The following is an 18,940-nucleotide window of genomic DNA, read 5'->3' on the forward strand; positions in this document are numbered from 1 at the left end:
TCTTTTTTTTTTTTTTTTTTTAATTTATTTTTGAGAGAGAGAGAGAGAAAGCACAAGCGGGGAAGGGGCAGAGAGAGAGAGGGAGACACAGAATCCGAAGCAGGCTCCAGGCTCTGAGCTGTCAGCACAGAGCCCGATGCGGGGCTTGAACTCACAAACTGCGAGATCATGACCTGAGCCAAAGTCGGACCCCTAACCGTATGATCCACCCAGGCACCGCAGCACTCAGTCTCTTTGAGGCTCTGTTTTCTATGGTTGAGATGATACAATAAGTTGTCTTTTACAGAGTAATCCTTGGGGTGTCTGGGTGGCTCAGTTGGTTTTGCGTCCCACTCCTGATTTTGGCTCAGGTCACGATCTCATGGTTCGTGAGTTCAAGCCCTGCATCCGGCTCTGCACTGGCAGCTAGGGGCCTGCTTGGGATTCTCTCTCTCTCTGCCCATCCCCTTCTGTCTGTCTGTCTCTCTCAAAATAAATAAACATTTTAAAAAAGTAATCTTAAATGAGTATCTTAGGTAAGATTGTATGCCATTAATTTTTGTTTCATTTATTAACTTATAGTTGCACCATTAACTGTTACTTTAAAAAAAAAAAAGCGTTTATTTTGAAAGAAAGAGAGAGAGAGAGGGGGAGAGAGACAATCCCAAGCAGGCTCCGTGCCACCAACACAGAGCCCAGCTCGGGGCTCAGTCCTGCCAACTGCGACATCATGGCCTGAGCCAAAACCAAGAGTCAGACTTTAACCCACTGAGCCACCCAAGTGCCCCCATTAACTGTTATTTTAATTATGCACAGTATCCATGAGTGAATGGGTTAATGAGTCATTTTTTAGGGTACGGTGAGCAGCGTAAGCTTACGAGAATTTACTTGCCTACAGGGCAGCTCATAGGTAGGCAGAATAAAGTCAAGCAAGAGTGTACACGGGGCGCCTGGGTGGCTCAGGTGGTTAAGCGTCCAACTCTTGATTTCTGCTCAGGTCATGGTCTCACGGTTTGTGGGATGGAGCCTTGTGTCGGGCCCTGCAGTGACAGTGCGGAGCCTGCTGGGGATTCTGTTTTCCTCTCTCTCTGCCCCTACCCTACCCCCCTCTCACACACTGTCTCTCTCAAAAGTAAATAAACTTAAAAACATTAAAAGCAAGGGGCACCAGGGGGGCTCGGTCAGTTGGGCGTCTGACTTCGGCTCAGGTCATGATCTCGTGGTTTGTGAGTTCGGGCCCCGCATTGGGCTCTGTGCTGACAGCGCAGAGCCTGGAGCCTGCTTCAGGTTCTGTGTCTCCTCCTCTCTCTGCCCCTCCCCAACTTGTGCTCTGTCTCTATCAAAAATAAATAAACAAAAAAATTTTAAAAATACATTAAAAGCAAGTATATACAGATACATATTTTTTTCCTTTTAAGTGCATTGTAAAACGAAGGGGCTTTAAAGCTCTCCCAGGAAGAGGAGGGAAACCACTGGAACGGCAAGCAGGAAGGCGCACTAGGCGTGGTTCATGCGTCACTGGCCACTTGTGTAAAAATGTTAGGGAATTTCCAGTTATCCGCTGGCACCCAGGGTGCTACAGCCAGTCTTACTCCTTAGAAGGAACGGCAGACGCACAGGGGAAGAGAAGACGCTGTGCACAGAAGTGCGTAGAAAGACGCTTTCCAAGCTAAGAATCACATTTGTGCTGCAACATACGTGCTCAGTGAAAGAGAAATGGGGTAATACTAAAATAAAACAAATTTGCTTGCAGCTTTAAGAAACTGCCTTTATTCAGAATCGTTTTTAAAATCTTACCATTATGAAAGTTTAAAAAAATATAGCACTCGGTGCAATGAAATACTACATTTAATTATTATTCAAACACTTAAGGCAGGTTTCTCACAGTTTACATGTGAGAATTTAGCATGATCCAAACTCAAATATCCATTTCTCGTATCTTTCGATATCTGCAGCAGAAACTGACTTAGAAACTTTTTTTAAAGCCATTTCAAAATCCTCCATAGTGGTAGGCATGTGCATTTCCTCTTTTGAAAGATTTCTGATTTCTTCTGGGGTCAAACCTTCAATACGCCTTCTCATTGCCATCAAGGATGCATCCCTAGTTTTTAAATTAAAACACACACAGTGTTATTTTGATTGAACATAAACCTGGGGAAAGAAAACTTTTTCAGTATGTGTTACTACTCTGTTATTATCCATACTAGACATATGTAGTATTGCACAGAATCTTGTATCAGATACAAGGCTTGTTCTGAGTTGTTTTTTAGCAGTTAAATCTTCCAAGATGAAAAGAAGGATATTAGTTTAAATGAATGATACTGAGCAGGAAGCCCGAGGAAAAGTAAAAGGGCATTAACAATGACGCTAGCAATTGAATTTCTTTCTAAGTGGCCGATAAAATAAACATCAGAGAAGAGAGAACCTGTTAGCTGAAAAATATTTTCTACCTGGGTAAGAAAAACTAAATGATCAAATCAAGGTGTTTCTCTTTTCCTTTCTGTATTAGTTTTGTTTGTTTTGGGGGCTTTTATGGTTTTGTTTTTAAAGAAGAAACTTCAGATTTAAGGACCTCTGCTTTCACCAAGTTTCACCTTGGATAACAGCCACCATTTATGCCAAGAGGCCTGCTGGGGATTCCGTCTTCCTCTCTCTCTGCCCCTCCCCTACCAACCTCTCACACGCTCTCTCTCTCAAAAGTAAATAACCTTAATAAACATTAAAAACAAGTATATATAGATATTTATTTTTTCCTTTTAAGTACACTGTAAAATAAAACACAGCTGCTTCACAGACACACATTAGTTTTCACTAATCCTCACGACAACCTGCGTGGGGAGCTTACTTTACAATGAGTACCTTGCTGATAAACATATGAACTAATACTTGGATCAGGACAAAACCTACTTGAATCAACTGGATTAGAGATTTGTTTCTTTTTCACTGCTGTTCCTATCATATTCGGGACACTTGCCCTGAAAGTGAGATCGTACTCTCCTTGAGTATGCCCAATCAGTTCCACAGTTCTATTTCTTACAAAAAAGTACATGCAAAAGGCACAGCAACATTTTTTTAATCCGAGAATTACTGATTTTCTATATTACACCAGTTGTTCTAATACCACATTCTCAAACTTGTCGTTTTCAAATGCACCACACTGTTCAGTGACATGCAAAACACTCAAATTCTTACCAGCACCTTACCACGAACTTAATACCAAAACTTGTGTCTCTGACTAGAAACTGTAACATAGGTCTTTATTCTTCACCTATCTTATTAATTCAGCGTAAAAGCTTCCTAACAGAAGTTAACACCCACAAAAACCTATGCTTTGAAAATAATTCATACCTGCACACGTTGGTAATGTCCGCACCCGAATAACCTTCCATATTTTCTGCTATACTTGCAAGGTCAACATCATCAGCCAATTCCAGCTCACGTAGACTTATTCGTAACAGCTCCTCCCTGCCTTTTGCTAATGATGGAAACAAATTCTTAAATGTTAAGCCTTCAACATAAACATAATCAAGTCTACTTTGTATAAGAAGTTGGTTTTCCAATTCTTAGAGTTCATTTGCTTAAAAATTTAAGAGACACTCCTTGCTATTTAAAATTTCCTGGCATCAAGGCTTTCAGGTTCTAGATAGAGCCAAACCAGTTAATACAAGCAAAGACATCCTACAAGTGTCTCCTTAAAGGAAAGTCAATTAATTCCAGATTTTAAAATCTCTAAGCAAAACTACCTAACAGTTAACATGAGCTTTCTGACAAGATTCAAATGAGGATACCTGATGGTAATGGAATATAGATTCTTTTCTCAAGACGTCGTCTTAATGCCTCATCAATATCCCAGGGAAAGTTAGTAGCTGCCAGAACCATAACCATCTTGGAAGGGTCATCATTTTCAGAAGCACCCCCAACACCTACGAAAAAGGGTGAGGAGAATGTAAAAAGACACTAAGTCAGTATACAAACTAAAGCTCAACTACTTAAAGATCATCTCATATTTGGTACTAAATTACAAGGTAGTGTAATTGCTAAGCCTCCCTACGACTTCTTAAGCTAATTGGTACATAGATGAATTTGGGGCCCAAGAAAACTTAAGTTTTAGTGTGCAAAAAAGAAAAAAAAACACCTCAAAATAGATTTAATCAAAAGACCAGCTCAGCTTAACTGTATACCAATTTCTACAATTTTTCAAAGCATCCGTATCCCTGAGGCAAAGTTATTTGCACTTATTTCAATTTCATCGCTAACAATAAGAAATCCGAGCATATCCCACGAGGCTCTGTGAATCGCCGTTATTTCTGGCATGTCCCCACAGTCGGTGTACCCAGTACACCGTCAACCTCCAGGACCTACTGCCAGCCCTCTCGGGTCGTCTGGAGCGCGTGGCTTAGCGCCAGGAGCAGAGCTCAGTCCGTGCGCAGACGCACACATACCATCCATCTGAACCAGCAGCTCTGCTTTCACCCTCCTGCTTGCCTCGTGCTCTTCTGAAGTCCCTCTGCGACTACAAATGGAATCGATCTCATCGATAAATATGGTAGCCGGGGAGTAAAATCGAGCCTAAATAAAGAAACCATGTAACACCAGGTTTTTATTTCATTTAAAAATAATCCAGCGCAATCAGGAGAAGAGCCACAACGCATCTGTCTCGTCCTAATTCTGGGGGGAGAGGATAACCGGGAACAGCTGAGAGATCGCGTCCAACATAAGCTTACCATATACTTAAATCTTACATGGCTTTTTTCGTGACACTAAGTACTTGAGCTGGCAATATATATTTACTCACGAGTGACACACATACAGAATTACCTTGTACGCTGCAACAATAAGGACGACAATGGCCGGAAAACATTTACAGATATTTGTACGTGTTCTCAAGTTCTAGAAAAAACTGGTTACAGACAACCATTACCTTAAATAAAATCATATAGATTCCCTCTAAGAAATCCTCATTAAATTGCCATTTTTCATTTGACAATACATTTATTACAGTAACTAAAGAAGTTCATTATTAATCATTTTTAAATGAAGTATCCAAACTTACAGAATCAATGGACAGGAGGGTTTGAAGCTAAATGATGGCAAAGATTTCTCAAAACACGGCTTAGTGAACCAACAGCACTTTTCAAAGGTTTTTCGAAAAATAAAAGTCTGCAATGGCAAGTGAACATTATGGACTTGAACACGCAATTATACTGGGTCTACAATTCTCTTGGACCATGAGTTATAATCTAGCATCCTCTAAGAGGCAATTCACTGTTTCGGAAGCACTGTGCCTCCAAAGTATGGATTCAGTTTTAGTCTGTCCACCGGGAAAATCCTTACATTTTTAAATCTCATTTTCTCTTTTAGTTGAAAATCTGAATTCTAAGTCATCAGTTCCCTCCACAGGGACAATCTAATTTTTTTTTAAGTTTATTTATTTTGAGAGAGAGGGAGAGAGAATAAGAGTGGGGGAAGGGCAGAGGCAGAGGGAGAGAGAATTCCAAGCAGGCCCCACGCTGTCAGCACAGAGCCTGATGTGGGGCTCAAATCAGGAACTCAGGGATCATGACCTGAGTCGAAATCAAGAGTCAGACGCTCCACTGACTGAGCCACCCAGGCGCCCTGGATAATTTTTAATAAGGTGTCCTGATTTGATTTTAGGTAGTACGTACAAAAATTTTTGTACTCTTTTCAAATAATAGGAAAAAAAATAGAGGAGAAAACAAGAAAAAAAAAAAAAAGCACCCAAAAAATATTCTCAATTGAAATTCTATCAAGAAACCACCTGTCAACAGAGCCTACACTAACAAAAATTAAATTTCAACCTACTTGTTGCCATACGAAGAAAAAACCTAGTAGATTCTTCCCAACTATTCAGGGTCTGCAGAATGGTCTGACTTAAAGCAGAGGCTACAAGGCACATGTAAATTGGCTTTGGATGACATGGAAAATATTACAGAAAGATTCAAATGTTTTGGCCTGCACAGCGTCCCTTCTGGTAACAGAAGTCCACCTTTTCATTCATTAACCATCCTTTTACGTTCTTGTTCCACTACTTCAAGAGAGGCCAACTCTTTTGAAGTTACAGGGGCATCATTCAGGCCTGGCCAATCAGATCACTCCCAATTCTCTAACCAAAATGATGGATTGAAGCACGGGCATGCGACTCAAAACAGGCCAAACATTAATCCCTGGAATTCTGCTGGAAGAACTGAGAGACGAGGCCTAATTCCTCTGGGATTACCTTAAAGACAATAAACACAAGGCTTAAGGCTCTGATAGCTATCTTCACCACCACTGAGGACTGCCCCAAATCAAAGCCAACCCACAGGAAAATAGAGGCAAAGGTCAGAGAGACATTCCCAAAAACATCTGAATTGCTAGATCTTGGTAGGTCTAAAAATCTAAAACATAACCTCCAAAAATTCCTAGTTACATGACCCAGTATATTATTCTTTTAAACTCATTCGAGTAAGTTTCTGACACTTGAAAATGAAAGTTCTTGACAATGCAACAAAAATTATACCATTAAGTTTCTGTATGTGTTTGTTACCATGTCATGAGAAAACTCCTGTATACACTTATATTTATGTGACATTATTTAAAATACAAGCCTTGAGGCATGTTTGCTTTGAGAGATTTCTGGGGGACAGGGGTGGGCCCTCAGGGAGAGGCAAGTCCTCTATAGAGCAGTCAAAACAAGATATGAGAGGCAGTATCACTTTACTCCATAAGAGAGCCCATATGGTGAACAGAAAAAAAAACAAACAAACAAAACAACTAAGCTAGTTTTAAATCTGAGCTCTAATCAAAAGTCGCAAAGGCAGAAGCTCCAAACTGTAGGCACTGGCTTGTGATTAAGCCCCTACCTAAGCAGGCAACTCAAAGCGGCACATTCCAGATAAGCAGGCATTTACTTAGAGATGGTAAACACCAGGGAAGCCAGTAAAAAATAAGCTGTTTGATACACCTTCATAAACCTCACTATAAAAAATAATGTAAATTAATACTTTGAAACAGGCTTCCACACAGAAGAAAATGGTCAGTTTTCTCAAATATAAACCCTCCATTAGAAAATATATCAAATAATTCTTAAACAGAACAGCTAATTTCTATTTGCCCTTGTGAGTCAGGCTCTGTATTAGACAATTTATATGCATTAGCTTGTTTCACAGAAGTAACTCCTGTCGAATGGTCCTCTTTTTATAAAGCAACTGAGGATCAAGAAAGGACTCTGCCCACAGTTACCAGCTCGGAAAGCGAGAGAGGAGGGGTCTGAACCCAGGCCACCTGGCTCTAAAGACGCCCTACTTCGCCATTCACTCTACTTAGCTTACATTTTTAAAAAGCCTAGTTATTCTGGAATCCTGACAGTAGAATTTTCTTTCCCCTGAAGCAAATAAATGATCTAAGAGGTTCTCCACTAGATTCCTCTAGTGGCATAAATTATTGATAAGCTATTAAGAAGAACCTGTTAGAATTTGCATCCTGCCTTGTAAGTTATCGAACCTGAAGGACAAAATAGGAATTGAAACAGAAGACTTTACAGAAAATGGATAACCTGGGGCACCTGGGTGGCTCAGCTGGTTGAGTATCTGACTTTGGCCCAGGTCATGATCTCGTGGTCCATGAGTTCAAGCCCCGCATCGGGCTTTGTGCTGACAGCTTGGAACCTGGGGCCTGCTTCAGATTCTGTGTGTCCCCCTCTCCCTACCCCTCCCCTGCTCATGCTCACTCGCTCTCTCAAAAATAAACATTAAAAACATTTTTTTTAAAAAGACATGGATAACCTGAAATTATATAAGGGTTTTCGTTTGCTTGTTTTTATTCTGAGCCTAAGGAAGTAAGATCTAGCGTCATTAACATAGCCATCTAAGACTTCATCCATGATGGAGTCTTTAGAGTTAAGAATGCTAGCCATTCTCTATAAGTGTAACTCTGTTCTAATACATGTAACTACATGATTTTTTTTTAACGTTATTTTTGAGAGAGACAGAGAGACACAGACAGAAAGAGCACAAGCAGGGGTGGGGTGGAGAGAGAGGGAGACACAGAATCCGAATCAGGCTCTAGGCTCTGAGCTGTCAACGCAGAGCCCAACACGGGGCTCAAACTCACGAACTGCGAGATCATGCCCTGAGCCGAAGTTGGACACTTAACCAACTGAGCCAGCCAGGCACCCCTAAACTACACAATTTCTTAAATGAGGCAAGACTGAAATCATCAGTGAAGCTTAGAGTCTGAAGTCTAAAAAGCTGTTGAATTCAATCTAAACACTCTACTAGAATTTGTTGAATTATATTCCTTCTGATATTCAGATTAGTGGGGGTGGAAGAAGGAAAAAAGAAACTCAAAGTAACAAGCAAAGAAGTAACAATCCAAAGACTGGGGCATTAAACGCAAGGTATTTACTATCTAGTTAATAGACTGGAGGTGATCTAAGTTCCATAACTACTTGATTTTCACCATTCTGCATTACTGTTATGACAGTGCATTTACCATATTATACCTAAGCCTACTGATTTAGAAAACAGAGTAATTTCAAACTCTTATAGCAGGTTAGTAATGCAGATCCCATAATGTGAGCATGCCCACAAGCCATCAGAGATGGCTCTTCCTCTAGAGGAAAGGAGACACGGAAAAAATCGATTTACTCATGTGATTAAAGGATTCTAGCTTCGAAGGCACGGGAATCCCACTCTGGGCACATCACCTTGCCTCACTGTTCTACACACTGGAGATAGTTACGACTCACTTTCTCCCCTTTTAGAGGTAAAGAATCTTTAGAGTTGGCTCAAACGTTCACCATTTCGAACAGAAGACGGACAAGCTTCTCGGACTCTCCTCTGTACTTGGAAGTCAGAGTGGATGAGGACACATTGAAGAATGTTGTCTTGCATTCCGTAGCTACTGCTTTAGCAAGGAGGGTCTTTCCTGTGCCGGGTGGCCCAACCATCAACACTCCCTGTTGCGGAGACAAGAACATAAGTGAGAGATTTACCTGCCACTGTTCTAATTCATAAGAATTCCATTACTACGAATTTGCAACTAATACATAATATTAAGACAAATAAAACATAAACAAAAGGATACTTTAGCACAAATTTACTTTTCTCATTATAAAAGGTAACTACATTAGTAAAAATCTGGAACTCAGAAATGAGAAAAATATAATCAATATTATTGATACTATAATAATCACACTCTAACACAAATACCAATATTATTTGGACATATTTCCTCCTAGTCTTTTGGTTGAACAAATTAGTTTTTTTGTTACACAGCTGTACTCAAAGTAGGTCTAGAACTTTGTAGCTTGCTTATCATTTCATATTTCAAGAATTCTTCATAAGTGCAGCTAGCCATCAGCACATTTTCCAAATCCAAGAAAGGTTTTTTCACTGTCTTTTCAGAGAGCGCATGACTTTTTAAAAAAAGCACCTACTCGATACAGATGTCTCCATCTCTTAAAGACAAACGCAAGAAGTAGAGGATACAAGTGTAGCATCTTACATAAAACAGCGTTTCTGCATTAGGCAACTTGTTCATAGGCTAATACACGCTCACTCGAAATCAACTTTCCAAAGGTCACACTGTACCTATTTCTTATTCTGGGAACCTTGCAAGAGCTTTGGTCTAAACAAAATTCTGAATGACATACCTTCTAATTGAAAGCTTTTCTTACCTATTCTTTCTCCCCTCACTTCCCTGAATAAGATAAATACGAGTTTTCCACAGCAATACACGCCCTTCACGCTGTCAGTGCCATAACAATAACAAACTTACTTTCCATGGTCTCCTGATGCCCTTAAAGAATTCTGGCATCCACATGGGTAACACCACAGCTTCCTTGAGCAACTTTTTAGCTTCCACTAAATCAGCAATATCGTCCCTGAAAGAGGAGAGATTTTATCAACAAGCTCTTATGTTCCACATTTAGCTCTACGTAGTCGTCCCCGAGAGCTGCTGGAGGCACACGGGCTCACAGCGCCCACACAGTGCCCACCCTCCCGCAGCACACCGTGACGAGGCCCGCCACACCGACCGGCGGACGTGCAGCACAAGCTCACTCTCGAGTTCCTGGCAGGAAAGACTGTCCACCCGGTGAAGCAGAACACAGGTCTGTGGGCCCACTTAGATCTTAGATCAGGTGTCTCATTTTGCATTCCTGCTCTTGTGATGCTCATTCCATAAACTCCGTGACTTAGAAACAACGAGCCCGTTAAAAACAAACAAGCAAACATAAAGAATAAAAAGGGCATAGAGCAGAGCCAGGCTGCAATATTGCCGCTTTGCCTCCAACCCTCCTGAGAGGTAGACCCCAGAGATAAAGAGTATCAGACAGACCGCCACGAAGTCATCTCCAACCACTAGAAAACTCTACTGCTGCTACACGTGGCATTTCCATGAAAATAAATGCTCACTGTATAAATCTCAAATACCAAAAAACATTTGTAAAACATCCCCAAAGCCATCCCTAAAAATCATTAAGGGAGCTTTTAGAACTCGGTGCAACAATGATACTTCTTTGATTCAGTGTAATATTAAACAAGTTCAGAGCCATTACTAGAAATCAGAGAAAATAAAAGAAACACCCATGGGATAAACCTATAGGTAACAAGCAACATGGGGCTCCTGGAAGGCTCAGTCCGTAGAACACGAGACTCTTGATCTCGGGGTCGTTAAGTTCAAGCCCTACTTGGGCACAGAGCTTATGTAAAAACCAAAACAAGCAACACACATGCAATAAGAGTCATTGCCATTTCACCACTGGAGGATGTCCCAAAAAGAAGATGGAAATTTCTGGGATCTTCTTCCCGTTCTGTACGGAAGATTTTCTTATTTAATATAAACTTATTTATCATTTGTTATAATCAAATCAAATCAAATAGTTTCAGACAGACACTTGATACAACCTGAACCAAGTGCTGGGTTCACACTACATGTACTCTGGGTCCATCCCCAAGGACTAATCTTCAGCGCATGCCCACACTGGTTCCGTTTTCTTTTCCTAAAGCATTATCCCATTATCTTGTTGTGATATAACTTACCATCGAACATTGGGATTCTGAGAAATTATATCTCTTTCCAAAGCTTCTACTAAGTCCTTATCATATCCAGTACTATCAAATTTACTTGTCTCTGGTTCTGTAACTGCAGCAGGTGATTTGTTCTACATTGGGAGAAAAAAAAAAACAGGAGCTTCTGATTGCCTCAACAATTATATTTTGTTTCTGTGAGTCAGACACAAAGACTGGACTCCAGTGATATTTTTTTAAAGAGCTAATATAATAGTACAAGTAATAAGGAGAGAATCAAAGGCTATTAAGTCATCCTTCTACACCAACATCAGAGTTATCAGAGTTTCATATTCAACTTTTACTTTTACATAAAAAGTATGACAAAAGTGCTCAAGTGAAACAAAAATATTATGTATACGAACTGGCAAGAATCAAGAAATCAATACTGAGATGAACTGTGGTTACTAGCGAATATCAGATATGTGTGACATTTATCTCAAAGCTTTAGGGGACATAAGGTTAAAGGCAGACAGTTTCTGTAGCTAAGATTACAGCTCACTCTTAACCACCTACTTGGCCCCCACCAATGCTCCTAAAACATCCCTTTCCACAGTTCCCACCCCACTCCAAGAGACACCTCCATCCCTAGGTGGGATCCCCTCCTGTGCTCTGTGCCCACAGTCCTTAGGGTCACAGCTCGTAAGCCGTGTACGAAAGTACTGCAGGGCACAATGGCAAACTCAAAGAGCACTGCAGGATATTTTACATTTTTGAGGGAAACCCAGCAGAATCTGTTGAACACTGGCTGAACTACCAGTTCCAGGTAGTTCTGTTTCTACATTAAAACTACTACACTCCTTTCAATAACGCCACATTTTTGTGAAGCTGCGTTTCTGGCAGTTTCTGTGATAAAAGGAATAGTGGGAAAATCAAGGTGAAAGAGGAATGACAGTGAAATGTCTACTCTGCCTCCAAAGTCTGAGAAACTGAGCTGTGTCCAACATGTGCTGTTAGGACATGGCAAAGTGGTCTGAACCTAACTTCTTCACTAATGGATGGGTATTCTCTTTGTCCTACGAGGTGCTGTAAAAAATTAGAGATACTCATGAATTTTATATAAGGCAAGAAAATGTATGAAGCTCTGAACTATGGTAAATATTTACTTGGCCTCGTACCAGAATTCCTACCCTGTCTCATTAACATTGGTTAGCCCGTAACATGATTTCTTAGTGGTGGGATCTAAAAGTATTAATGTATCCACTTAGCCAATATTTATAATATTCAAAAGTCTTACACTAGATGGTATAAAAAGTATGTCTCACAATATACATATTCAATATCTAATACTAACATAAAAAATTCAAGGAAGGTATTGTGCATTTAAAAGAGGAGAAGGTCGGGGCACCTGGCTGGTTTGGTCAGAAGAGCATGCAACCCTTGATCTCAGGGTTGTGAGTTTAAGCCCCACACTGGGCGTAGAGATTACTAAAAAAATTAAATTAAAAAAAAAAAATAAGGGCGCCTAGGTGGCTCAGTCGGTTAAGCGTCTGACTTCAGCTCAGTCATGATCTCGCTGTTGGTGACTTTGAGCCCCGCATCAGGCTCTGTGCTGACAACTCAGAGCCTGGAGCCTGCTTTGGATTCTGTGTCTCCCTCTCTCTCTGCCCCTCCCCTGCTCATGCTCTGTCTTTCTCTGTCTCAAAAATAAATAAAAACATTAAAAAAATTTAAAAAAGGAGGAATCCAGCAAGAAAAAAGAATTGTATACTATAACCAACTGATGTTTATTCCAGAGATGCAAGGCTAGTTCAATACATAATACACACACACACACACACACACACATATGTAATCTATATATTAACACACTAAAGAAGGAAAACTATAGCATCATACAATAGATGCTAAAAAAGCATCTGGCATAACTCAACATCCATCCAGAATAAAAACTCTCAGAAAAACAGGATTAAAGAGGAACTTCTTCAACATGGTAAGGAGCATGCACAACAAACCTAGCATTAATGTTTTATTTAATAAAGAAACACTGAATGGCTTCCCCCTAAAACTGAAAACAAGCTAGAATGTCCACTTTCATCACACTTATTCAACATAGCGCTAAAAGTTTCAGCCAAAGTAACAGAGCAAGAAAAGGAATAAAAGCATCTAAATCCAAAAGAAAGAAACAAAAATGTTCTATTTGCAAATGACATGATGTCTACTCAGAAAATGGTAAGGACGCTACAAAAATTCTCCTAAAATTAATAAATGACTTCAGCAAGGTGGCAGGACACAAGACAAATATCATCACAAGTCAATTTCATCACTAGAGAAATGCAAATCAAAACCTCAATGAGATACCAGTTCATACCATCATGATGGCTATTATAAAAATTTGTAAAAGCAAAAAAACACAGAAAATAACAAGTGTTGGCAAAAATGTGGAGAAATTGGAACCTGTGTGCATTATTGATGGAGATGTAAAAATGGTGCAACCACTGTGGAAGTTTGGTGATGCCTTGAAAAATTAAAAACAGAATTATACATGACTCAATTCCACTTCTAGATGGATATATATATATATCCATATATCTCCAAAAGACTTGAAAACAGGGTCTCAAAGAGATTTTTATACACCAATGACATGGAAGCATTATTCACAATAGCTAAAAGGTGGAAGCAACCCAGTGTCCATTGATGGATGATTGGATAAACACCAATGGAGTTGGTGAAATTCTGACAGACCTTATACTAAGTAGAATAAGCTAACAGAAAAGGCAAATACTGTACAATTCCATTCATATGAGGTACTTAAAGCAATCAAATTCATAGAGACAGAAAGTAAAATAATGGTTGCCAGGGGCTGAGGAAGGGAGGATTAGGGAGTGTGATACTATGATTTGTATTAAGTATATATTCAGTCTAACTCCCATTCCTGGCACACAGTTCCTACAACGCTTGTAGTTTCTTAAGTGGCAAGAACTATGGGAAGATCTTTTGCTATAATATTTAGTTTTTGTTCCCAGCTCCTAAAATTGCTCCAGAGCAGTAAAGATGAAGAGGTGTCCTTTGTTATTCTTAACAGGCCCCTTTGCACCATGCATGCGCTTATGCTAACACCTTAAGTTTTGGAAAGCCCCTAGATAACCACAGGATAGGGCTGTTGCCAAGGGAACCAAACAGGTGATTAAAGTGTTGGAACTTCAGCCCCACCCCACCAACCTCTGGCAAGGGGAGGGGGCTGAAGGTTCAATTAATCACCGATAGCCAATGATTTAATCAATCAGGACCACATAATGAAGTCTCCATAATAACCCAAAAGGATGTGGTTCGGAGACCTTCCAGTTTGTGAACACGTGAAGGTGCTAGAAACGTGGCATGCCTGGAGAAGGCACAGAAGCTCCCATATACCTTGCCCTATGCTACTCTTCCATCTGGCTGTACCTGAGTTGTATCCTTTGTAATAAACTGGTAGCCCGGTATAAACTGTTATTCCTGAGTTCAGTTAGCTGCTCTAGCAAATTACTGAACCAAGGAGGGAGTCATGGTAGCCTCTGATTTATACCAGTTGATCAGAAACACAGGTGACATCCTGACTTGCAAGTGGTACTGATGTGGAAGCAATCTTGTGGGACTGAGCCCTCACCTGTGAGATCTGATGCTAACTCCAGGTAGAGAAGTGTCAAACTTAAGTTGTAGGATATGCAGCTGGTGTTGGCAAGTTGGTTGGTGTGGGGAACCCTACACACTTGGAATTCAGAAGTGTTCTGTGAGCAGGGAGTAGGCAGAAGACAGGGTTTTCCTTTTCAGGGAGTATTTATTTATTTATTTAATGGGTAGAGTTTCAGTTTTGCAAAATTGAAAATGTTCCGTGATGGATGGTGGTGATGGTATAACAATATAAAAGTACTTAACTTCACTAAACTGCACACTTAAAAATGGTTAAAATGGGGGGAGCCTGGGTGGCTTAGTCAGTTAAGGGTCCGCCTCTTGATTTTGGCTCAGGTCATGATCTCAGGGTTGTGAGATTGAGCCCCATGTCAGGCTCCATGCTAAGTGTGGAGCCTGCTTAAGATTCTCTCCCTCTGCTCCTCCCCAGCTCTCTCTCTCTCTCTCAAAAAAAAAAAAAAAAAAATATATATATATATATATATATATGTATATATATGTGTGTGTGTGAGTGTGTGTGTATGTGTATATATATGCTAAAATGGTAAACTTTATGTTACTTCATATTTTTAAAAAAATTTTTTAAATGTTTAGATTTATTTTTGAGACACACACACACACACACACACACACAGAGTGCAAGCAGGGGAGGGGCAGAAAGAGAGGGAGACACAGAATCTGAAGTGGATTCCAGACTCTGAGCTGTCAGCACAGAGCCTGATGGGGGGCTTGAACCCACAAATGATGAACCAACTGAGCCACCCAGGCACCCCTATGTTACATTATATTAAAACCACCATTAAAATATATATTTTTTTGGAAAGTCAATTCTGTTTCCATATACAGTACTAGCAATGAATAGGTAGACACTGAAATTAGAAATACAATACCACTTACAATCACTTAAAAAAAGTGAAACAAATGTAAAATCTAACAGGACATCTGCAAGACTTGTATTCTGAAAACTATACAATGCTGATGAAAGAAATAAAAACTCTAAATAAAAGTAGATAAATAACATGTTCATGGACTGGAAGACTTGATATAATAAAGAGGTCAACTTTCCACAAACTGATATACAGATTTAACATGATTCAAAACCTCATGAATCAAAACCTCAGCAAGATTCTTTGTAGATGTAGAAAAGCTGATTCTATGGGAATGCAAGCTGGTGCAGCTACTCTGGAAAACAGTATGGAGGTTCCTCAAAAAACTAATAGAACTACCCTACGACCCAGCAAGTGCACTACTAGGTGTTTATCCACGGGATACAGGTGTGCTGTTTCAAAGGGACACATGCACCCCCATGTTTATAGCAGCACTATCAACAATAGCCAAAGTATGGAAAGAGCCCACATGTCCATCGAAGGATGAATGGATAAAGAAGATGTGGTACATATATATATACAATGGAGTATTACTCGGCAATCAAAAAGAATGAAATCTTGCCATTTGCAACTACGTGGATGGAACTGGAGGGTATTATGCTAAGTGAAATTAGTCAGTCAGAGAAAGACAAAAATCATATGACTTCATTCATATGAGGACTTTAAGAGACAAAACAGATGAACATAAGGGAAGGGAAACAAAAATAATATAAAAACAGGGAGGGGGACAAAACAGAAGAGACTCATAAATATGGAGAACTGGGGGTTACAGGAGGGATTGTAGGAGGGGGGATGGGCTAAATGGGTAAGGGGCACTAAGGAATCCACTCCTGAAATCAGTGTTTCACTATATGCTAACTAATTTGGATGTAAATTTTTAAAAACAAAAAATAAAATTAAAAAAAAAAGATTCTAAAATTTATACGGAAAAAGAAAGGAACGAGAATAGCTAAAACAATTTTGAAAAGAAAGAATGAAATGGGATGAATCAGTCTATCCAATTTGAAGACTTATTAGACAGCTCTAGTAACCAAGACTGGGTAGTACTGGTTGAGAGGCAGGTACATGTATCAGTGAAACACAACAGAGAACCCAGAACTAAAGGCACACAAATATGCCCAACTCATTTTTTAAAAAAAGGTATAAAAGCAATTCAGTAAAATATAGCCTTTCCAACAAATGGTGCTGGAGAAATTGCACATGTATAATAACTGAAACCTCAACCTAAGCCTTACACAAAAATCAACTCACAACAGATCATGAGTTTAAATGTAAAACATAAATTTATAAAACTTTTAGGAAAAATATAGAAAATATTTAGGATCTAGGGCTAGGCAAAGAGTTAAAAACTCAATACCAGAAGTACAATTTACAAATTGGAATACTGGACTTCACCAAAATTAAAATATTTTGCCTTGTAAAAGATCCATTTAAAACAACGAACAGACAAGTTTCACAATGAAAGAAAATAGTTGCAGAACACGTATCTGACAAAGGGCTAGTACCCAGGATATATAAGGGACTCTCACAGCAAAACTAAAAGGCTACCAATATGGGAGAAGATATTTGCAAATGACATATTAGATAAGGGTTAGTATCCAAAATCTATAAAGAACTTAACAAACATCCAAAAAACAAATAACCCAGTGAAGAAATGGGCAAAAGACATGACACTTTTCCAAAGAAGACATCCAGATGGCCAACTGACACATGAAAAAATGCTTAACATCACTCATCATCAAGGAAATACAAATCAAAACCACAATGAGATACCACCTCACACCTGTCAGAATGGCGAACATTAACAACTCAGGCAACAACAGATGTTGGCGAGGATGCGGACAAAGAGGATCTCTTTTGCACTGCTGGTGGGAATGCAAACTGGTGCAGTCACTCTAGAAAACAGTATGGAGGTTCCTCAAAAAATTAAAAATAGAACTACTCTACGACCCAGCAATTGCACTACTAGGTATTTATCCAAGGGATACAGGTGTGCTGTTTTGAAAGGGCACATGAACCCCCATGTTTATAGCAGCGCTATCGACAACAGCCAGAGTATGGAAAGAGCCCAAATGTCCAGCGACAGATGAATGGATACAGAAGATGTGGTATATATATACAATGGAGTATTAGTCAGCAATCAAAAAGAATGAAAACCTGCCATTTGCAACACCGAGAATAAAATTAGAGTATATTATCCTAAGCCAAATTAGTCAGAGAAAGACAAATATCATAGGACTTCACTCATATGTGGAATTTAAGACACAAAACAGATGAACATAAGGGAAGGGAAGCAAAAATAATATAAAAACGGGGTGGGGGGACAAAACATAAGAGACTCTTAAAAATAGAGAACTCAGGGTTGCTGGAGGGAGTGTGGGTGGGGGATGGATTAAATGGGCAAAGGGCATTAAGGAGGGCACCTGCTAGGATGAGCACTGGGTGTTCTATGTAGGGGATGAACCACTGGATTCTACTCCTGAAACCATTATATGCTAATTTGGATGTAAATTAAAAATAATAATAAAATAATAATAAAGAACTCTCAAACCCCAACGGTAGAAGGACAACCCATTTTGACAACAGGCAAAAGACCTGAAGAGAAACACTGTGGGGCGCCTGGGTGGCTCAGTTGGTTGAGTGTACAACTTCAGCTCAGGTCACGAGCTCACTCACAGTCCATGGGTTCAAGCCCCAAGTCAGGTTCTGTGCTAAGAGCTTGGGGCCTAGAGCCTGCTTTGGACTCTGTGTCTCCCTCTCTCTCTGTCCCTCCCCCACCTCTCAAAAATAAACATTTTTTAAAAAATCAAAAAAAAAATGCACTAAAGAGCACGTGTCTGTGCTTGTTATTTCCTTTCCTCTAGTCATTTGTACAGCTACTATTTAGAACAGACCAGCTCAATATAGAAAGATTGTCAGAATATACTGACTGCTGAAAAGAACAGCTTACTTTATGATTCCACTTTTGGCAAAAAAAAAAAAAAAAAAAGTCATGTATATGGAAAAGGATATTCCATGGGATTAACAGATCTCAGGAAGAGTAGGAATGTGAGTTTGAGGGGTTTTTACTTATTCTATTTTCTGATTTTCTAAAATGAATATGTAATAAAAGATTTTAAATAGGATAAAAGTCTATTCACCTTTTATGGCTTAATGGTTTTATTCCATGAAGTTTTCTGACTACCATCATCCTCTTCTTCTAAGAAGTCTGTTCTTTCTATTTATTTTTTTAAGTTTATTTATTTATTTTGAGACAGAGAGACTGCAAGCAGGGGAAACGCAGAGAGAGAGAATCCCAAGCAGGCTCCGCAGGGCCAGTGCAGAGCTCAAGATGGGGCTTGAACTCACAAAACCGAGATCATGACCAGAACGGAAATCAGACACTCAACCAAC

General features: G+C 39.7%; 1 protein-coding gene across 1 annotated transcript in view; it reads right to left on the reverse strand.

The window, feature by feature from the left end:
• Nucleotides 1-1,726: 1,726 nt before the first annotated feature.
• Nucleotides 1,727-18,940, reverse strand: part of KATNA1 (katanin catalytic subunit A1) — a 41,148-nt gene continuing 23,934 nt past the window's right edge. Inside the window, exons 5-11 of the mRNA XM_030316571.1 lie at nt 11,025-11,146; nt 9,760-9,865; nt 8,780-8,938; nt 4,422-4,548; nt 3,768-3,902; nt 3,328-3,454; nt 1,727-2,080 (exon numbers count right to left, since the gene is read on the reverse strand). Coding sequence (XP_030172431.1) covers nt 1,882-2,080; nt 3,328-3,454; nt 3,768-3,902; nt 4,422-4,548; nt 8,780-8,938; nt 9,760-9,865; nt 11,025-11,146 — 975 coding nt within the window. The 3' untranslated portion in view covers nt 1,727-1,881. The remainder of the gene's footprint in view (nt 2,081-3,327; nt 3,455-3,767; nt 3,903-4,421; nt 4,549-8,779; nt 8,939-9,759; nt 9,866-11,024; nt 11,147-18,940) is intronic.

The sequence above is a fragment of the Lynx canadensis genome, chromosome B2 (assembly GCF_007474595.2).
Source record: "Lynx canadensis isolate LIC74 chromosome B2, mLynCan4.pri.v2, whole genome shotgun sequence".
Lineage (NCBI taxonomy): Eukaryota > Metazoa > Chordata > Mammalia > Carnivora > Felidae > Lynx > Lynx canadensis.